The 22,267-nt window shown below is 33.5% G+C and overlaps 4 protein-coding genes across 4 annotated transcripts; 2 read left to right on the forward strand and 2 right to left on the reverse strand.

Moving 5' to 3' along the window:
- Nucleotides 1-2,778: 2,778 nt before the first annotated feature.
- Nucleotides 2,779-5,819, reverse strand: LOC124929478 (zinc finger CCCH domain-containing protein 1). Its single transcript, XM_047469848.1, has 5 exons — nucleotides 5,580-5,819; nucleotides 5,098-5,155; nucleotides 5,025-5,063; nucleotides 4,092-4,927; nucleotides 2,779-3,069 (listed from the first exon to the last, which is right to left on the reverse strand). Exons 3-5 carry the CDS (start codon nucleotides 5,059-5,061, stop codon nucleotides 2,965-2,967), a joined length of 978 nt encoding a protein of 325 aa, XP_047325804.1. The 5' UTR covers nucleotides 5,062-5,063; nucleotides 5,098-5,155; nucleotides 5,580-5,819; the 3' UTR covers nucleotides 2,779-2,964.
- A 3,057-nt stretch (nucleotides 5,820-8,876) lies between these two features.
- LOC124931264 (NDR1/HIN1-like protein 1) lies at nucleotides 8,877-9,842 on the forward strand. Its single transcript, XM_047471694.1, has one exon. The coding sequence runs from the start codon at nucleotides 8,928-8,930 to the stop codon at nucleotides 9,687-9,689; it is 762 nt and encodes a 253-aa protein (XP_047327650.1). The 5' UTR covers nucleotides 8,877-8,927; the 3' UTR covers nucleotides 9,690-9,842.
- Nucleotides 9,843-12,019: 2,177 nt separating this feature from the next.
- Nucleotides 12,020-12,993, forward strand: LOC124931752 (NDR1/HIN1-like protein 1). Its single transcript, XM_047472302.1, has 2 exons — nucleotides 12,020-12,478; nucleotides 12,544-12,993. The coding sequence occupies exons 1-2, from the start codon at nucleotides 12,119-12,121 to the stop codon at nucleotides 12,841-12,843; spliced, it is 660 nt and encodes a 219-aa protein (XP_047328258.1). The 5' UTR covers nucleotides 12,020-12,118; the 3' UTR covers nucleotides 12,844-12,993.
- Nucleotides 12,994-13,714: 721 nt separating this feature from the next.
- Nucleotides 13,715-18,694, reverse strand: LOC124933073 (ubiquitin-conjugating enzyme E2 variant 1C-like). The gene is made up of 4 exons (XM_047473801.1): nucleotides 18,551-18,694; nucleotides 14,866-15,005; nucleotides 14,213-14,338; nucleotides 13,715-14,129 (listed from the first exon to the last, which is right to left on the reverse strand). The coding sequence occupies exons 1-4, from the start codon at nucleotides 18,582-18,584 to the stop codon at nucleotides 13,989-13,991; spliced, it is 441 nt and encodes a 146-aa protein (XP_047329757.1). The 5' UTR covers nucleotides 18,585-18,694; the 3' UTR covers nucleotides 13,715-13,988.
- Nucleotides 18,695-22,267: the final 3,573 nt, after the last annotated feature.

Raw genomic sequence — 22,267 nt, forward strand, 5'->3', positions numbered from 1 at the left:
TAGAAAAATAGTTCAACCGAAAATTGAACCGTTTAACCGATAAAAAACCGGTTAATCGGAACCATTAGAACCGGTTAACCAATAAACAAATTAAATAAAACTGGTAATTTAACGGTTCTGTTGGGTTATTGTCTTCCGATTTTTTTTGCACCGCACTAATTATGTTTTACTCGTATTATAACAAATAATTGTTCAAAGTGTTAATTTTTTGAAGGAAGAACAAAATGGTTTCTAATAGTGTACATAACTATTATATAATAAAACTTTGACAAAGTAATAAAATATTATTATATCAATAAAGTAATAAATTTGATAAAATATTTTTTTTTTGTCTTACTGAAATTATTATAAAAAGATTTAACTATGTTCCAATAAATTTTACAGTCCATATATATATATATAGGCGCGTGGATACAATCTTATAGTACACACTGTAGCCTGTTAAATATACAAATGAAGATTAAAAAACATATTTATTTGTGGTTAATTAAGTACTCAAAACAAATATGAGAGTATCCAAATTTGAGTTTTAAGTTAATATATATATATAATTTTGATATTAATGAGAGGTAGAACTAGAAAAGAAACTTTCTGTCATTAAGCAAGTCTTTTTTACAACTAATTAATTAAACTGCAACTACTTGTACATTAATTAATATATAATAAAGCTTAAAAAAAACACTGTTAGTGACAGATCCAGCATTTGGCGCAACTAATTAATACTACCAAAAAAAAGTGAACCCATTACCCATTGCAAGATTAGTAGTGACTTAAACATAGTCTGTAGGAGAAATATATATTTTGGAAATTAATTAAAGCTAGCTAGCGATTAGTCATGGGGAGAAATATTGGTGATCATTAGTGCTTGGCTTTTTGTTGTTTCCACGGCCTTTGTGGTGAAGTGGGTCGGGACCTGCCGGAGCATTCCTCAGCTCTGCTTCAATATTATTATTATTGTTATTATCCTCCACCACCACCACCTTTTCCGGCCAGGTGATCTTTGTTCTCTTCTTTGCATGATATTTATACACCTGCTGCCATATATATATACATGCATGCTGTTAGGTAATTAGGTTAGGTAATAAATATGAACAATATATATTTGAACATTTACATACCTTTCTGTTTGCAGATGCATAATTAATAGAAGAATGATTAGAGGTCGATGGGGTGGCATGATGATCTTGCATCAAGAGCATGATCATCACGAAGAGGAAGATCATGACTGTTATAACTACCAAAGTCCTTCTAGTATTACTATTACTATTACTAATAATATTCATCATGATGATAATGTGTTTGCTAGCTAGCTGGTTCTTCTCAAGGCATTAATGGATATTTGATTAATTGAATTCTGGTGGGTACGCACGTACGTATTTATATATGAAAAATGATGATTGCTGGAGCAGCCATATATAGCTGCTGGCTAGTTTCATTCCACAAATTAATCATTATTTCTCATCTGGCGTCATCATCATCATCATCACTAGTTGTTTCCGTTATGCTCTTCCCATCAGATCATCATCTCCGGCCGGCCGCCGTCTCAATCTGATCATGATCTCTTTCTCTCTCACACATACATACACACACACACTAGGAATCTTTCAGAACCTGACGTACATATATATATGATTTTTTATCTTCTAATCTTACACCTAATTCAAACAAGAATTAATTAATTAATACCTTAAGCTTAATCCAAATTAATTCTCATATAGTATATATATGGTTTTCGGGATATTTTTTTGATTTGGTTTTAGATTACTCCAAGTCTTTGTTTTTCGAATTCTTATTATTGTTTATAAGTTATTTAGAAAATCAAACTGTTCAAAGGAACTAATATTCTTTATAAATTATATAATAAAAAATTAATTAAAATTTCTATTCCACCTCGAAAACCAAATTGTAAACTTGATTTGAATTCAAATTAATTTAAAATTAGATTCGAAAATATCGAATAATGAAAATTTGGTCCAACACTTTGTTAGATATAAAATTTTCTTTTACTTTTGTTTGAATTTTAAAAACTTTTTAAAAATTTACATAAGAAGTTAATATATTCATATAAGAATAATATTTAAAATTAAGTTAATAATTAATTCTAATTATTTTAAATAAAAAATATTAAACAGCCAGAATAATCTAGAGCACATAAACAGCAGCAGAATAAAACCTACCAAATGATATATAATCAAACTAGGCATATAAGCATTGAGATAGATAGATAGATAGACATTGGATTAGTGAAGTGACTGACAGTAAGATTCTGGATATGGCGTCTATTTGACTTTTTTATTTTATTTATTTATTTTACTTGGCAGTATCTATAGATCTTGACAGTTCTGAATTTCGATTCCTGGAATTATCAAAAGCCTATTACTATGACTACTACTACTGCTGCAAATATATATATATATATATCATATCGGCCGCCATCCAATCATAACAAGAACCATATCAGGATCCCCCTCTGCAAAGATCATCGAATCACCACAATCTTTGTTTTTACAACTTGTTTGGTTATGTACTTATTAGTTGTATTCGAGTAAACTCTCTTATTCCTACCTGAGGGTATAACATTTTCTTTCTATCCTTTCAACCTATCACCTATCGATACAACTTCGAAGAGCAGCTTTTGCTAAAACTCACTTTCGATATGAAACTTTGGGTATTCAGATATGCTCTTAGCAAATCTAAGAGTTTTACGATATGTTATAATTTAGGGTAACGATTCTAATTAATGTAAACTCTTTATTCGATAAATTTCCATTATAACTCTTAATACAACACTGTAGCTTTGCAACAAAATTTCAATCACATATTGTTTCCAGCCTTTGCGGTTAACAAGAAGCAAGCAAGCAAAATAGTGGACACAATACAAATTACAAAAGCATAGTCATCATTAAAATGTATGTAGATCTATCCATCCATCCATCCATCATTCACTCAACTAACCATGGGGCATCATTTCCCTTCTGCAGCCATTCTTTTCTTGATCTCCAGAGCAGTGTTGAATAGCCCGTTGGTTGGCTGGTTGCAAACGAAACACTTCTTGTTCTTCACGTGATGCTGCAAGCCAAATAAATAAATAATATGCATCCCAAAGTTAGGAAGGATATCTCAGAGGATGTATGTATTACACACACATCAAAATTAAATTAAAAAAAAAACTCACATAAACAGGTAAAAGTTAGTCACAAACAAAATCATTTCACATAGTCCAACTGTATCCAGGAGCTCCTTTCCTAAACACAATATGTATATATATTTGGTAACCAGAGTTTGAGACCAGCTTTCGCACGTTGACTAATACTTGGAGGAAGCTAGCACATCAACACAATGACATCCCACTTTAATCTGATGCTTTCAATGAGAATCATACCTCAGGGTAGCAAAACCCTTTAGTCCAAGCCTCTTGTAACTCAGTTACCAGCAATATGTTCTTTTTTCAATCCATTTCCAAAATAAAGGAAGGAATAACATTCATAGATTCCCAAGGTCCCGAGGTATTGATCAGGAAAGAGGTAAGAAAGAGGCAATAGCACATGCCCTGAGAAGAAACTGGTCTAATCTTGAAATTCTGGATTTGCAGAAATGTTCTATATTTGCATGGCTATTACCTTTAAACATAGTATCACCCAACTCCTAAACATGTGGGTTCTAGGGGGAGAATAGGCTGGGTCAATTACATTTAACAGCTAGAGGACAAAATGTGCACTACAGACTCTTCTCTACTAAAAATTAGTTTATAATGGGGGACATCGAGTAAATAACCACCCAAGATGATTAGTAGCAAACAGAATGCACATTGCTATCTGCAAATTCACGATCCATCCATCTTAGTGCTGTAAATATTTAGTTGTGATGCTCCTCCTTTACCTAATCTTTGTCAGTTATTTTCAACTAAAAAACATTGATTGTGTTCTACTTTAAGAAAAAAGAATTTTATTGGCGGAGGTATATAAGGTTTTATTTGCTTCAATGAATCATATATAGCCATGATTCAAGCTAACACCAGCATAACCTGACAAGATAAATAAAAATGATCCAGTAAAAAGCAATTCAAAACGGAAAAGGGGATGTATCTTTACCTTCAATGCACAGTGCTCACAAAAGTAATGTTTGCACCTTGTCACAACAGGATCTACAAAAGGCTGCCTACAAATGAAACAAGCAAAGGGCAAGGCATCCTCATCGTCTTCATCATTCGGCGCTTCTGTCTCCCCATCTATGTCATCATCACCTCCGAGAGCTAAATTTCTTTTCCTAATCTTCTCAGATTCGTCCCATTCCTTTTCCATCTGCCATCCTGACTTGTAATCTCCCCGGTCATGCATAAATTTGCAAGAATCTCCATATCCACAGTAACCAGTCTCTTTATAATCTTTACAAATATCTGGTTGGTAGTCAAACCTCGCAGAAACTCTTATGTGAGCAGAAGCTCTAAGTGGCCCATGTGACCCACCAGCTTTCTCAGAAGCAACTGTTTGCTCTCTCCTGAACCCAGCTTTAAAATCAGTGTACCCATGGATACCTTTATACAGTTTCTCACCACCAGAATCCTTGGGTTTCCCCTTCAAAATCTGAGTCGATTGCTTAAGCACCCTCTCTCTGATTGCTCTAGCATCGTTAGAGAAATCGGTCTCGGTTTCAAGAGTCGCAGTTGCTTTGCTATCACCTTGAACTTGAATTTCCTTGGAAGATTCAAATTGAAAGATTTTAGTCTTGGACTCTGGCTCTTGTTCAGACAACATTGAACGCTTTGAAGGCGCATTAGAGAAATGCAGCTTGGTATCGGCTTGCGGAAGCTTTTTCTTAGTTTGCATCAAAGAGCTACCACCTTTAGAATCCTCATCTTCATCAATTTCATTAATTTCCCTCTTTCTTATGTTTCTGTTCTTTGATGGTTTTCGGAAGAAGTTGCAAACTGCAGATATCAAATAAAATTTTGAATACATTAGAGACTAAAATAAAGTAGGAGCATAACATCACAGAACATAGAGTTGATGAAGATAACACCAGACCTTGCTCAGACTGTGGAGGTTCACCAGCGTCTGACATTGAAAAAGTTGTTCAAAGGCTCAATTGCAGAAGAGGGGCAAAATATAAGTGAATGCAGCAGCAGCTTGTCTTTGTATTCTCCCCTTCACAGATCCTGAAAATGCATAAACATTATACTAATAAATTAACCTATATGCAACCAGAAGTAACAGATATAAAGAATCAGAACTATACAAAAGTATAGTTAATTCCCCACAATCAGGCCACCAATAGTTAGTGTTAGTATCTAAGAAAATAAAGAACAGAACAAATCTCAAGCATATTTTGTTCGGAAAGGGGATTCACGCAAACAATAATATGAGAATCTGGGGAAATCCACGCAGTGAGACCACCAAAACGACTGCTTGAGACCTACTGATGATTACAAATTTGAAAAAACAAGAATCTACCCTAATAAGGTATGGATGGGTGAAGTCCTAGGCAGACATAGCTATAGTTTAAGGTCCTAATCAGATCCAAAGATTTTGCGCGAACAAGAATCTGCCCTAAACATGCAAAAAAAATAAAAAATGAAATACCTTGAAATCAAGAGACTGAAAATGGCTGAAGAAGGCCGCGACCTAGGCTCTTTCTTGTTGCGACACTAGAGTATCGGCCAACTAGGGGCTGAAGACGACGACGGCACCTTGGTCCTTGATAATCACGCAAGCAACGAGAATCTTCAAGGGTTCCGGGGCGGAGGGAGTCCCCAATCTGTTAAGGTGATTCGCGGTTTCGACTTTCGCCTGCGAACTGCAGTGTCTCAATTCTTTCGGATCTTCAATGGAAATGGTCCCTTGAACCCGAACCGACTGATATGGATCTACCGCTCAAGAGTGCGCGGATAATAACGGTTAGACGTATATCCCATATATATGATAATGAGTTGGAGTATTTTAATTCGGGTCTGTAAAATTTGGTTCGGAAATAGAGAATTTAATTTGATATTTCAAATGCCATATGCCCATATCAGTATAATAATAGTATGTTATATTTCTTTATAATCTTTAATATTTTATAGTTAATGTTTATTTTTATTAAATTTACAATTTATACTTATATAATTGAGTATTGAGGTATCAATTGGAAACGGGAATCGGGTACCCAACAAAAATAGGGATATTGATCGGGGGAGCAGATCCGTGAGATATCACAAGCAGTCCAGTCTAGGGTTGTAAATAAATCAAATACTTTTGATTCGATTCGGTATTCGTATTCGAATTTTAATATTCGTATTCGTAATTTTGTGATTCGAATTCGAATAAAAATATTCGATTCGATTCAACTAATAAACGAATACGAATACAAAATCAAGATATTCGATTCGGTATTCGTTAATATTCGATTATATACATATATACCATTTTATTAATTTTAATTTTATAAATATTATTTATTCTAAAACCTAGTACATATATATATTTCTTCGGTTGAAAACTTGAAACTCACATCTAGTCATTCTGCTGCTAATCACTCAAAACCTATCACCGCCTCCATCTCATCTCTTCTCTTCTCCAGTCGACGTTACTTCGGTTGCTGTCGCCGCCTCCATGTAGTTCTCTTCTCCGCTCGTCGTCTTCTCCACTCGACACTATTCTAGTGAGTCATTTTCTTCTCCGGCCATGTATTTCTTGATCAGTTGTAACCCATATCTAATATGACTATTAAATATTGTATATCATTTAGAATATAAATATATTTTTTAACATTTTAAACTCTAATTACATATTTGTTATGAAAGGGGAAGAAAACTATAATCGAGATAAATGATGATGAATGTGATGGTGCCTTGCGAATTGAGAATGTTAATTTCTAGGTAGTTGGCCTAAAAAGAAAACTTTTGCAATATATACATTGGTACTTAAAATTTCCATCATTTCCGATCACTTCAATGAATTCGGTATGAGCTTTGGAAACTTTCTTTCTCTTTTTCCTTTCAAAATGCCCTTATCTTCCTCAACTTCATCATCTTTACCATCTTTCACATTTTTACCTTCTTCCTCAACTTCATCATCTTTACCTTCTTTCTTATCTTTCTCCCCATCAAAATTCACATTCACAATTCGCAAGGAACCATCACATTAATTATCATTTATCTCGATTATAGTTTTCTCCCCCTTTCATAACAAATATGTAATTAGAGCTTAAAATGTTAAAAAATATATCTATATTCTAAATTATATACAATATTTAATAGTCATATCAGATATGTGTTACAGCTGGTCAAGAAATACATGGCCGGAGAAGAAAATGACTCAACGGAGAAATCACTAGAGTAGTGTCGAGTGGAGAAGACGACGAGTAGAGAAGAGAACTACATAGAGGCGGCGGCAGCGACCGAAGTAACGTCGACCGAAGAAGAGAAGAGATGAGATGGAGGCGGTGGTAGGTTTTGAGTGATTAACAGCAGAATGACTAGACGTGAGTTTCAAGTTTTCAACCAAAGAAATATATATATATATATACTAGGGTTTTAGAATAAATAATATTTATAAAAATAAAATTAATAAAATTAATAAAATGATAATATATATATATTATATTATATATATAATATATAATATATATATATATAATAATATATATAATATATATATAATAATATAATATATATAATATATATATATATATATATATTATATATATATATATATAATAATATATATATATATATAATATATAATAATAATATATATATAATATATAATAATATAATATAATATATAATCGAATATTTAATTGAATATTAGCGAATAATCGAATATCTTGATTTTGTATTCGTATTCGTTTATTAGTCGAATCGAATATTTTTATTTGATTTCGAATCACAAAATTACGAATACGAATATCAAAATTCGAATACAAATACCGAATCGAATCAAAAGTATTTGATTCATTTACAACCCTATATGTATCCCACATAGGGTAGAAAAAATTATTGATATTAAAGGTATATCGAAAATACCGTACTGCAATATATCGAAAATATCGATTTTTAAGGTATACCAAAAAAAAGTTAAGGTATGATACCATATCGAAATTATTGGTATGGTAAAGATATGAAATTTTTAAAATTTTGGTATATCGAGATATACCGAAATAGTAATAATAACTTAAAATATATATAAATATATATATAATACTTATAAGGAAATAATTTAATATATTTGATATTAATTTAATTATAAAAATATTTTTTTTAATAATATCAAAATATAATTATACTGAAATATTAATCAATATATACAATCTCTACCTTATCGAGAATATTGATTTTTTTTTAAGTTAATATACTTTTTAGATATCAAAGGTATAATATTGATACCGTACCAAAATTAAGGTATACTAAAATCAAAGTAAGGTAAATGTATGAATTTTTGTATACCAAAATTAAGGTATATCAAAATCAAGGTATATACCGAAATCAAGGTAAGGTAAATGTATGCATTTTTTACATACAAAATTTTAGATAAGATATAAAGTATGGATAAAATACTAAGGTATACCATACCAACCCACCCCTAATCTCATACTTTAAAACTTAGTTTATATTTATTAATGGGTTATACATCCACATTTAATGTGTATTTTTTTTTCTAATTTTGAATGGACGGGTTGAAATGAAAATCGGGTTCAGACATATCAACGGAAACAAAGATATAAGGAAACTAAGGATGAGGCCCACTAGACGTCTGGGCTGAGTCTGTGGGCCTGAACTTATTTTAATTTGGTAGAGTTGGGTCTCTTGGGTTTATCTGGGCCCGCCTCTTGGGGATTGAGAATAAGAACAAAATAAGAGGCGGAAATATATAGAAAAAAAAATACTATATTTGTGGTTATCTTGTTCAATAGAATATTACTAATTGATCTTGCTTAATTGTCTGTCAATGACGGAGCAATCTACAACCGTCACCGGAATCCCCGCCGCCGGCTATCCGCCGCCACAGTCAAACAATCAGAACGGTTACTCCACATCAGGTGCTGCCTATCCTTACGCCGCACAGCCTCCAATGAGCACAACCTACTACAATACTAACCCTTACTATACCCAGCCCTATTCCAATCGCCGCGCCACACTTCTCCCCCGTATATTTTTCATCATCATCGCCGCCTTCATCATCGCCGGAACAATCTCCTTAATCATTTGGCTCATTCTTCGCCCTAAACTCCCCGATTTCCGGGTCGATTCGTTTTCCGTCACCAATTTTAGTATTTCCTCATCGCCATCGCTGATCTCTGGCTACTGGAATGTCCGATTGAATGTCAGGAATCCTAACAAAAAACTCACGCTTAGTTACGACCACGTCGAGGCTTACGTTTTCTATAAATCGGAGCCTATATCGGACACGACATTGCCGCCTTTTAATCAAGGGAAGTTGGATCAGACGAATGTAAGTGCGACTGTCGCCGCATCGTCGGCTTATGTTGAAAAATGGGTTGCTGATGGCATCGATTGGGAGAGGGAACGAGGAAGCGTGAATTTTAATGTGAGAGTGTTGGCTCGGGTAGAATTTAAGGCTGGATTTTGGTGGAGGAAACAGCCGATCGTTACGGTTTCTTGCGGTAATTTGAATGTTGGACTTATCTCCAATAGAAGCTCGGGAGATTTGACAAGTGGGGCGGGAAGTGTATGCAAAGTTGGTCTGTGAGATTGTTTTGGTAAATTTCTCTTTTGCTGGTAATCAGATTTGAAAATTTGGAAGAAACATTGGTAGATTGACAATACACTTACATGCAAAAAATGACAATTTGTATAGATTCCTTATGCTAATGAATGAATTATGAATATCCATTCTTTCATCTAATCGAATGACTATCTTGTTTGGTTTGAATTTTCTCTGTTCCATTTGAAGCTGCAGCTTACAAGATAGCATTAGCCTTTGTTTTGAAATGGTTAATCATTTGAATCCAATGGAGAATGAAAATATATTTCCAAAGGCAATTATTATTGTGTAATAACTTATACTAACTAGTTTTGCTTATAAGTAGTTCCCATAAGATGGATAAATCTTGATTGCTTAGTAAGAAAATGGAATTTGAATGCTGTTAATTCCTTTTTATCATCTGTGTTTTGATTTTGTCGCATCCACAGCCTATTGCCAGCCACATTACATTTTGTAGCTGGGTCTAACCATTTCGGTTTTGAGATTCAGCTGCTGAATTTTGATCCTTTAACCAATTTCTGGTCTCGAAATATCTAGATACTTGCTTCCCTGTCGCCAATTCTAGGGAAAGAAAATAAAGATGGCAGTGTAGATTAGTTAGATTGATGTTGATGTCTAAAGCTGGATTGTGTGCATTTGGATGACGAAGAAATTGTTAGGAGGACTATTATTACTTTGATGACGACCTTCATAATAATTAACACATTTTTAAGAGCAAGCCAGCCAACAGCCTTTGGAGTTTAGCCAAAGATGCATCTGATTCTTCTTCATCTGTCTAATATTTGGGTCATTGAATCCTCCTCGGTTAGACTCTCTTGAATTAATCTCGGTGTAAAGTGTGATCTCCACTTTTCATGGAACTGGCGATGTTGTAACTATCAGAAGATTGAACAAATTCTTTCCGAGTAAGAACAAACGGAGCATGAAGAAAAATGAATAGCGAATAAATCGTTCAAATACTTCATATAATGGTGGTGTCAACTACCCTATTGATTTCTGCATTGTACACTTTTGATTTGTTAAATGGTTTTTGTTTTGAACTCATTACATACACATTGATTATGGATGTTTCAACACCTTTGTGAATCAATGAAAATACTCTAAGCCTCTAATATTTTTATTTGATTTTGATATAAATGTGGACCTAAAGGATAGAAATTGGAAGATGGTATGTATATCCTGTTGGATGAGTTAATTATGATGGTTTCTGCCCCCAATAAGAAATGTCGACATATCTTTTTGGTTAAGAGTGGGATCCTCGAATACTCTTTTATGTATATATATGTTCCTATCTTCTTTGCATCATCCTTTTGTAAGTTGTATTTTAGTGTGTTCTCTTCTGCCTTTAGAAATAGAGAATGAGCTTTTACCCCCCACCCCCCCTTTGTTTGATGCTTTCCACCACTCAGTAACCAATCCCAGCTTTATTAGTCTGTGGGACACAGGTGTCCTATCCTATAACCAGTGATTGTTTAGTTTAGTTGATTGATTCTAAGTATATCTCTTTGCTGCTTTCACTTGGATTTGTCAATCAAGTAGATTCACTTATGGGCAAAAGTCATGAATATGTGCGTGTATATTCTTAGCTTCAGAAAGAGAGAGTGAGATGCAAGTAAGTTTGGTGTGTGTGTGTGTGTGTGAGAGGACAGACGAATAATGATTTGAAGTTTGGTGAATCAGGGAATTAGTTTGCTAATCTTCTTTCATTGTGACTTCAAAGCCAAGTTATACAAAAACTATCTATAGGCCCCATCTAGAAGTTGCATTTTACCCCTCTGATATTTTGAAGATAGAAAGATTGATCAAATTATCAAATTAAGAGTTGGTCAAGTGGTTGTCCATTTTATGTTATTTTTTTTAATTAAATGAGAACTAGCTGATAACCTTCTAGATGGAATCGAACTCGTAACATTTTGTCTCTGGAATCGAACCCGTAACATTTTGTCTCTTAAGTTGACTTCTATGTTAACTTCAAATAAATTTATGTTTTTTTTTCTATGTTAACTTCAAATAAATTTATGTTTTTTTTTCATGGGTACTTAATTTGTAAAAGGTAGAAAGAAAAGGTTATTCTTTTGCAATTGCATCATGAAACAACATACATACATGCCTTGCTCTTATTCTGGCTCAACCACCCACTTTTTTTTATTTGGCAGTATTCATCATCTTCCTTTAACTTAACTTGTATATTCTGGTATATGCAAACCCTAATTAAACTAACTCATCTTATATAAAAAAAATATAATTCATTGAAAGCCATAATAATAATTAAACTCCACATAGTACACTCTCTTCCTATATATCTGTTTCCTTCCATGTGAAACTCTGCTCTTCTTTCTCTCTCACTCACTCCCACTACAGATAGCTAGTCTCTGTTAGCCCCATTTCCCATCATCATTAATAGACCCAACAAAATGACTGTCAAAGAATGTGGCCACGACGACGACGATCACCGGAAGTTCAATCGCAAGATGATAGGAGGTGTTCTGTCGTTCATCATTCTAGTCCTGTTTGTCATCTTCCTCATCTGGTTAATCCTCAGACCCACTAAACCCCAGTTCATTCTCATCGACGCAACCATCTTTGCCTTCAACATCACCGGCACTGGACCCCCACTCAACCTTCCAAATTCACTCACTTCAAATTTTCAAATAACCATCTCCTCTCGCAACCCAAACGCCAGAATCGGCATCTTTTACGACAAGATTGACGTCTACGCTAGCTACCACGGCCAGCAAATCACCCTCCCTACCCTTCTCCCGCCTTCTTACCAGGTGGGTTTGTAATATTATCATAGTTATTTTGTTTCCTTGGTGGCTAAAACATGTTCAAAATGCAGGGGCATAAAGACGTTACAGTTTGGTCCCCTTTTATCTACGGCAGCTCAGTTCCGGTGGCTCCTTACCTGGGGGAGTCACTAGGGCAGGATCAGGTGGCGGGGACGGTTCTGATCAATATCCGAGTGGATGGACGTGTGAGATGGAAAGTCGGAAACTTTATATCCGGCCGGTACCGGCTTTACGCGAATTGTCCGGCGTACATTTCATTCGGTGGTGGAGGAAGAAACGGTGGTAACGGATTTCTGTCGGGACCCTCCATCAAATATCAGTTGGCTCAGAGCTGTCATGTCGATGTTTAAAAACACCACCTTTGAATCTCTGCTTCACTCTGTTTTCTGCTGCTACTATTATTATTATTATTGTCACTTTCTTCATCTTCTAGTAAGTAGTAGTAGTATGTATTATTTTACAAATGTAAATGTTATTTTAATTCAGAAGATTAAACTCAAGCATTGATTTCTATTTCAAATCTTGTCATATTTAATAAAAATATATATATTTATATAGTTGTTGGTGCACACATTTGGTGGGTGAGTGAGTGGTTGGGAAGGGCTGGGTCTTCTCTTGGGATCTATGTCATCAAAATTGGTTAAACCCTTCTCCTCTTCAATCAAGGATTTTGAATTAATTCATATCCAATTTGCACATATTTCAATTTCTTCTTAAATGATTCATCAATTTAAAGACCCACATGTAATAATAATAATATAAGATATAACCAACCACCACCTCAAAGTAACATAATGTAATAAGAAAGTAACTCAGATATTTGCACTTATTCATGTATATTGTCACTTTCAATCACAATCTCAAACAGATCTGGTCACTATAACCACTTTGTGATACAAATCCTTGCCACACCAGCATAACCCATATTTACAGTTACAGCATTCATGTAGATATTAGAAAACAAATAAAAAGAATGAAATAGACGCATAACAGAAGAAGTCTGGACTTTGAGCGAAGAAATCTTTGAAAACTGATATAATATGGCAACTAGGGTTTGACAATCTGGCCCAACCCTGGTATGCATACACGGGTTAGGGTTCCAAACTGAACATCCAAGTTAGGGTTCAAGCATACTAGTTGCTAATCTGAAACACATCCAAGTGCGAACCCTACTCCTCGAAAGAGATGCCAAACTTAGAAATTCGAAAGTGAAGCCAAGGGGGAAGAAGGTTGGAAATAAACTAACAAGCAAACAAAATGTCATAAAATAAGGTGTTATGACCAAACACACTAAAAACCAACCAAAACTAAGAATTTATGCATAGCCAATATTTTCTGCCACCGCCTACAGCAACAGGGACAAGATGCACAGACCGACCGAACGACAGACAATTGGGTTGGTTTTATAACACACTTCAGCAGTCCAGACTTCATTTTAGCTACTAATATGGTATATATATATATATGTTTTATCTATATGTATTACCAATGAAGTCTAGTAATAGGTTCCCTCCGGAGGCTGGACTAGCCTCCGGTTGTGTGAGTTTGCCATTTCCTTGCGCAGTTGGGTGAGTATGTCTTCCATGCTGCACTCATGTTGCCAGTTACCCAGCACACCAAACTTCTTCGGCTCAACCTGTGTTCAATCATTGTCTTTTATTATGCTTCTGTTGAATGGAGTATATAAAACTTATATACCAACTGGTAAAAAAAAGTTACCAGTCCATTGTCGGGATTCACACACGTCATATTCACACGAGAGTAGAAACGAACAGTTGGTGCCTTGTTGGGATAATCCTTGTCACAGAAAAGCTTCAATTGGTAGATGCGTCCTTCATGTACAGACTGAAACCATTACAGTAAACAACTAAACAACAATTATCAGAGAATCGTGAAAAAAAAAGGAAGGAGCAACAACCATACAAAATTGCCCCTTCAAGAGAGCAGATTCATGCTCTTTTCTTTTTTTTGGAAAAAAAATGATAATTTCATGAAAAGCCAAAGTCACGTCGGCTATGGTAGAAATACAACCAAGCATGTACAAGTCATGAAATGATCCGCTCATTCTTGATCCAACAAAGACTTTAATAATGGAAAGAATGGTATAATTGAAAATCAGACTTCTGCATGCTGAGTGATGCATAGAAATGTTGCAATCACATACTAAAGTTGAATCTCATCCAAAATAATGAATAATGACAGTTAATTTGAATATCAAATGCATGAACCATATGTTTTAATATAAAAAAGATACCACATTACCTAAAAGAATACAAACAATACCTCCTTGATGTTATCAAGCATCAATGAAATATTAAATTAGCAAAAGATAACATACAGAAAAAGGTTCAAAGGGATAGATAGATTATTACATTATGTGGACCAAGTATGGTACCAGTCCAAGAGCGCATGTAGATGTCATCAGCATCATCCATCCCATAGCTGACAGAACCATCTCCAATACCCTTCTCCCCACGTTCAAGTTCTTCCAGCAATCTGAAGTTTCTAGGAACTGCAACAACAAAAAATTGAATTGACATTTATTACGTGGAGAATTAACAAGCATATTTATACAGTTTTAAGAAAGCTGATCATTCAAATAAAAGACATGATATTTACTCAATAGGAGAAGAAAATTTAACCAATCAAAGAAACATAGGGGAGGACAAATGCAAAAGAATTCATATTTATTACAATAGACTTACTTTCCTCGCATTTCAATCTTAACTACATCAGGAGACAAAATGTGAGAATCATTTAAATCTTAATTAAAAAGCTGAAAACAAACAAGCTTGATACTCATAAATCAAAATCCAAATTGTTAATATCAAAAAACCTTATGTCTAGTTAGATGTTTCTAATACTCCTAAAAAGAGGTCAGAAATAGACGGTGATGGAACAATCAGAACTCAGAAGTCCTTCTCTAACCTAAAGAAAGAAGTTAGGGTTCAATTTTCATCAAAGTCTATTTTCAGAAGACTGTCACATAACTGCTTCAGACTCTCAACAAAAGGAAAAGTAAGCCCTTATGGTAGAACACCTGTCACCATTACAACTTCAAATTGCAACCCGTTATCGTATTATAACCTCGCATAAGTTATGATATGCCTATTTGGAAACACTGAAGTTGAATCTCCTCGATATATGGATATTCTGAACTTGAAATTGAAAATTAGTTAGTATAAATAATGATGACATAAAAATATTAATTTGATAAATGGAATTTCCAAAAAGACTAAAACGAAAATATCTTCTATAATAGATAGAAAGTGTTTACATTACTTGGGGTGGTTAGGATTGGCTAACTCAGAGACAAGTTATTGTTATCACAAATCCCTCTCACAGCACAGCAGTCTTAGTTCAGCTAGTAGAGCGCATGACTTTTAACCATGTGGTAGAGGGTTCGATTCCCACAGAACACAAATAAAAACTATAACCTTTTCGGGTGAAACCAACTCCTAAATGATGAGTGGTGTGTACAAGGCCACATAGGCATAATAACCAACACTTTGTCCTTTCGATTTTAGCCATCGATATCCACCACCTCCTTGTTCTAGAGTCACTGCCCAACCATCCCTTTCCTTATTTGGTTAGTTCATAAAATTATAAAATAAATGTAGTTTTTCTTGGTCTCAATCAATATATATGTCAGACCAATTTTTGTGAAAGTTGAAACACTAAAGTTGGAAACTATCTAATAATATATATGCCTATTTGGAAACACTAAAGTTAAATCTCAATATTGATATATGAAAAATCTTAACTGGAATTTTTCTTTTAAAAATAGTGACTATAAATAAAGTTGACATATAGAATTAGTAGTTTAATAAATATAAATTTGAATAAGTTAAAAAGAAGCTATCTTCTATAATAAAAAGATTGCGGTAAGACTGGGCTAGCGATAAGTTCTTGTTCTCCCAAATCCCTCGGACCCGAAGGAATACAAAACCAATTCCGAGGGTACGTAAAGGCATATTAACCAACACGTTGGCCTTCTGTTTCTTATAGAACTAATATCCTTATTCTAGTACAACACCCCAACCATCCCTTTATTTATTATAGATCTTTCCGATAGAGTTCAAACTCTACGGATGTGAACAATCCAAGAAGGGTTGTGAGAGGCCAAGAGAAACGAGGAAGAAACATAGAATGCTTTTAATAATTGCATTGTGTATTTAAAAATAACACAAGTTCCGTATATATAATCGGGTAATCCTAATCTTACTATAATTCTAATAAACTAATAAATAGATCATCTAAAAGGCTAACATAATTATCCTAGCCACCAAACTAAATTAAATAACAATAGTTGTTTATATATATATATATGCATATTAATCTAACCAACAAGCATCCTATTAAAAGTAAGACAATATTCCCTCCACATGTCCTCATGTGATTGGCAATTCCAAACCCTAATATCTATATTGTATACATGCCTACACTTCAATAAACACATTTCCTCAAGTGTTGACAAGAACTTCGTCGGCATTTCCATAAAAATTAAATATGAATATGTTCTTCCTCTCTTTTGCAAATAAGTCCCACAAAAGAAAGGCAAATAATTTGAGTTGTCCTTGTATCAATCTCCAATAGTCCAAGCTAAACAAAACACTTTCCAAATATTGGAGTTTTTTCAATAGCTTGGTCATAGATTGAGAAGATATCAAACATATTGCTCTAATTGACAATTCAACACAAAAGAATTAGGTTGCTCTTCGTGTGGCTTTTCAAATGAATTGACGATAACTCCTCATTTTGATAAAAATCATTTGATGTCTTGTCAACCACCGTAATGACTTCAATGAAGGTCTAAGTGATAGTCAGGAATGCAACGAGGTTCTAGAGCTACTAAATGATTAGATTGTGTGTCATGCTTGATTTCATCAATAGCTGCCTACTACCGAGAATAGTTCAGATCTTAGAAAGATCGTGATAATAAATAGTTGACGAACCAATCTTTTGAATCCAATCCAAGCAAGGTGTTCATACTCTAAGTCATCATTGTACCATGACAATGCTTGGTCATCACGTCTACATGAACCCGCTAGAAACCAAGAGATGATATGTAAACTAGTAAAACCAAGTCCGATTCCTTGTAAAAAATAAGGTATTGTTCTCTTCTTCTTCCTTTTTAATTCTAAAAGAAAGATAGATTAGTAGCAAAGGTACATGCTCACGTAGGCAAACTCTAATACTAATATGGAGGTCAAATTATAGAGTTTAAATAATCCAAGAAGTGAAGTGAGAGGCAAGAGAAACGAGGAAGAACATAGAATCCTTTAAATAATTGCATTGTATAATTAAACGATAACATAAGTCTCATATATATAATATGATAATTATAATCCTACTACTAGAATGCTAACATAACTATCCTAACCAACTAATTAAGTTAAATAACAAAAATTGTTTGTAAAACATATCCATTTAACTAGCAATTATCCTATTCTAATTAAGCTAATCTTCCTCATGTGATTGTCATTCCAAACACTGACATCTATCTCGTATCACTTTCCCTTTCGACCATTTCTCTCCTCTGACATGACAACTTGAGCCCATTTAAGATGATAGTGTTTTTTTTTTTTAATGAGAACCAATTATTACAAATGTTGAGGCTTTTGCATGAGACTGTTTTTTTCTGAAAAGTGACTGTTTTAGTGAGAATTAAGTCACTATGATACCTATATGCGTGGCTATATCTGAAAGTAGAACGAGCAAACATGGTTTAAATTTTGCTTCATTGGCTTTGCTTCTTCCATCATGAAATACAAATCAAAAATGGTTTTGAACAGAGTAAATTACAGCTGAAAGCGAAGATAATAACATGCACATGCTAGCAGAAATTTGTCAATGAAAATACAGCCCAATCATCAATTCATCCAAAATATGCCGAAAAGGGGGAAACAATGTTTAGAGGCTGAATCTATCAGATTGGACCCCAGATTACATATATATCCATCAACAATTGGAGTCAAATCGACAGGCAAAAACATAAAATGGCATAAATCGTTTTCAGACGAAACTAATAGAGAGGAATTGTTTAAATATTTTTACCAACGACGCTGGATCCGGCTGAACCGATCGTCATAGCTGGCGATAGAGAAAGGGTTGTAGTGAAGAGCTCGAAAATCAACGAATCGATGAGACGGCAGGCTGCAAGATATGGGAGAAAATGGCCGGGGAAGGCGATATAAATGAAGTATGGTATGATTTTGAAGCCCTTAAACTATAATTCTCTTATAAAAGCCCATCATTTATATATTTATCTTTAAATAAGCCCCTTTTTAACCACTTACATTTGACTATTTCTCTGGTTTGGCTGCTTTTAATAAGTCAATTAATAATACATTTAATCAATTAGAATATATATCTTTTTAGTGCTACATGATAATGGTTTAAAAACAAATTAAATAGTAACATGACAAAAAAAAATATTATCAACTTCATAAATCAAATCAACTAGAATATTAGACTAAGACATATTCATAAATTTTAATGTTTAAAAGAAAGAATTAAAAAAAAAAATGTCACTAACTAATACATTGGGGTTGTACATCATGGGTTAAAAGATGAAGATTATGAGAGTGCTAATAGAAAATATTGGGTGTCATATTTTAGAAATAGATATAGATGATATGACATTTAAACTTTCCTATACACCTTGGAATACTTAGGATTGTTTTCTACCTCATTTGTCGTTTTTTTCTCGGACAACAAATTCGAAATAGAACGAGGAGGGGATGAACTCACCTCTTAATATACCATTTCATGTCTATTCTTCATTTTTTAGATTTGTAAAATCATTGCAATCTGAGGTGTGTGAAAATGGGTGCTCCATCTCGTCATGGCCGAACCTATTTGGAGGCGAGAGAGGTCATTGGCTCATTGCCTCATGGCCCCGCCTACTAAGGGGCCCAATTTTTTTAATAAATATATATATATATATTATTTAATATGATGCAAAAGGCTCGCCATAATTTCTATCTCATGGCCCCAAAGGTATCAAACAATTCTAATTCTTCTCAATCTGATCATCTACTTCAAATCTTGTTTGATTATTCAGTTTGTTGATTTTACAAGCTGAATAAATAAGTATTTTCTCTTATATACATATGTGATTTTGCCCACCAAGGTAGCTCAATGGTAAAAGTCGGCTTAAGAGACCAAAATGTCACGGGTTCGATTTCATCTGGAAGCGCTTTGAGTTTAAACGGTGGGGTCATGGTTGTGGGGTGTCATGCTAGTTCTCCTTTAATTCAAAAAAAAATATTTATGTGGTTTTGATGAAATGTCTGAAATAAGTGGAGCTTTAGTGTTGTACTTGCATTAATAGATTTTTTCTTTGTTATATTATCAATGAATTTTTCGAATTTGTATGCGATAATTCAAAATCAAAATCATAACAATTAATTATAACAGATGTTCTAATATATTGAAACGACGAAATCCTAGTTCTATACTTTTATTGCTCCATGGTATAAATGAATGTGTTGTTGAGTTATGTTATGTTGATTAAATTAACTTTGTTTGAAAATAGCTAGATGAATTCAATTTTTATTTGATGAAATTGTAAATTGTGACTATTTCAGAATCTGTCAACTGCAAAAAAATGGTTGTAGTTACTGGAATTGATCTTGTATAAAATAGCTCATAAACATTTGTCTAGAGTTCAAAAGAGAAAATTGAAACAAAGAGAGAAGACATCAATTCAATGTAAAGCCGGTGATATTAAGAAAGGGAGGATGCATTAGTTGAAAGGTGCAATGATGATGTGACACAATCTAGTGAAGAGTCTTTTAGAGTTGAATATTTTTTTATTTATAATTGATATTTTCGTTTGAAGTTTAGTTTGAACAATTTAAACAATATCAAGAAATATTTGAGTTTTTATTGAATTTGGAGAAGTTAAAACGTGAGTCTTTAACTAGTTTGATGAAGTCTTGTATGGAGTTTCAACAATTATTGAGTCACGATGGACATTCTTACATTAATGGTGAAGAATTTTATTCAGAGTTGTTGGTCGTGAGATGCTATTTAACAAATGAAAAAAGAGCAATTGATATGTTACAATGTCTGACAAAACTGAATGATTTATTCCCAAATATTTACATAAGATTTTGTTAACCATACCAGTAACAGTTGCATCAACAGAAAGAAATTTCTCGAAGTTGAAGTTAATCAAAAATTATCTTCGATCAACAATGTCACATGACAAACTAAATGGGCTAGCAATATTGTCTATTGAGAAAGAAATAATCTGTCAATTAGATTATACAGATTTGATCAATATTTTTGCCTCTAAAATAGATAGACGAGTGATGCTTATTTAGTTATTTCAAATATTGTTAACTTTTATCTTTTTTATTTACGTGCCATATTGTTTCTGGTTTATATATATATATATATATATTTATTGCATAATAAACTTTACAGCAACAAAATGACCTATTTTTTATTTTTTGCCTCAAGCCTTATCGAACACAGGTACAATTCTGCATCTCGTCCTCACAAGAAATTATTGAATCATTTAATCCATCCTGGTTCTGCTCAACCATTCTCTTGGCCATATTAAATTTGCTCGAATTTGTCATCTCAATAACTAGTCTTTCAACATCAACAAGGTTAGCCATACGGATCTGATCGACATAAAATAGTGTAATAATTGACTCTCTTGTTAGTCCAAACAAAGTCGATGCCTCCGACACAAGCGGATTTGACGATGAAGAGGATCCCGGTGAAGGGGACACGATAATATGACGTTTATGCCACACCCTCACTTTATATACATGTGTCCCGTTATCAACCCAAATAGATTCAGGGTAACGAAACGACTATGTGGATCAGAGTGATGTACCTTAATTCTAATACAACCGTTCTCCTGTGCTAATTGAGTTTCCTTGTTGAGTTCAATAAATCCCCAAAATCATTACCGGCCCGACTAAGAAGATCCGACTAAGAAAATTATGATTCCACATATATTTTGTCATCCCAAACAATCGAATTCATGTACCTCCATATTTACTAACGTTTTTATATTGGGTTCGATCGCTACAACATGTAAATACTATTATATATATAAAATATGTTATATTATGGTTGTCATATATTTATAAATAGATGACAAGACATTTAAACTTTCCTATACCCCTTGGAATACCTAGGATTGTAAATAAAAAAATATGTTATATATAATTTTGTGACTTTATTTAAGATATAAATATTTTAGGGATCTATATATATAATGATGCTTAATTTTTAAAGTGTCTGGATTGTCGGGTCGAGAATTGTGGTTAATTTGGATATATATGTTAGAGTAATGGATACTTGAGTCGGATTGTGGGTTGATCCGCTCATAAACTTAAAAAAGTTAAATATATATATATATATATATATATATATATATATATATATATATATATATATTGATGTTTAATTTTCAAAGTGTCCGAATTGTCGGGTCGAGAGCTGTAGTAAATTTGAATATATATGTCAGAGTAATGGATACTTAGGTCGGATTTGTGGGTTGACCCGCTCACAAACTTAAAAATGTTAAAATTAATTTTAAAATGTTATATGTATGCTTCGAACTTCTAACCTAACAAAAACAAGTACAACTCTTTAACCAACTAGGCTAATAAGACTTTATATTTTAAATTCAACACCAAATTTGATGATCGCGTGACATTCTTAACAATAAAAGTTCAATTTCTTAACTAACTAATATATATATATATAATGATACTTAATTTTCAAAATGTCCGGATTGCCGAG

Source organism: Impatiens glandulifera, chromosome 3 (assembly GCF_907164915.1).
Source record: "Impatiens glandulifera chromosome 3, dImpGla2.1, whole genome shotgun sequence".
NCBI classification, from domain to species: Eukaryota; Viridiplantae; Streptophyta; class Magnoliopsida; order Ericales; family Balsaminaceae; genus Impatiens; species Impatiens glandulifera.

What these genes read in the sequence shown, in the direction of transcription:
- LOC124929478 (XM_047469848.1), bottom strand. Translation starts at nt 5,061, where the DNA reads ATGTCAGACGCTGGTGAACCTCCACAGTCTGAGCAAG. An exon ending in ACCTCCACAGTCTGAGCAAG is followed by an intron (nt 4,928 to 5,024) that starts GTCTGGTGTTAT and finishes TGATATCTGCAG; the next exon opens with TTTGCAACTTCTTCCGAAAA. An exon ending in GTGAGCACTGTGCATTGAAG is followed by an intron (nt 3,070 to 4,091) that starts GTAAAGATACAT and finishes TTTGGCTTGCAG; the next exon opens with CATCACGTGAAGAACAAGAA.
- LOC124931264 (XM_047471694.1), top strand. Translation starts at nt 8,928, where the DNA reads ATGACGGAGCAATCTACAACCGTCACCGGAATCCCCGCCGCCGGCTAT.
- LOC124933073 (XM_047473801.1), bottom strand. Translation starts at nt 18,584, where the DNA reads ATGACGATCGGTTCAGCCGGATCCAGCGTCGTTG. An exon ending in AGCCGGATCCAGCGTCGTTG is followed by an intron (nt 15,006 to 18,550) that starts GTAAAAATATTT and finishes TTGTTGTTGCAG; the next exon opens with TTCCTAGAAACTTCAGATTG. An exon ending in CCATACTTGGTCCACATAAT is followed by an intron (nt 14,339 to 14,865) that starts GTAATAATCTAT and finishes TAATGGTTTCAG; the next exon opens with TCTGTACATGAAGGACGCAT.
- LOC124931752 (XM_047472302.1), top strand. Translation starts at nt 12,119, where the DNA reads ATGACTGTCAAAGAATGTGGCCACGACGACGACGATCACCGGAAGTTC. An exon ending in TTCTCCCGCCTTCTTACCAG is followed by an intron (nt 12,479 to 12,543) that starts GTGGGTTTGTAA and finishes TTCAAAATGCAG; the next exon opens with GGGCATAAAGACGTTACAGT.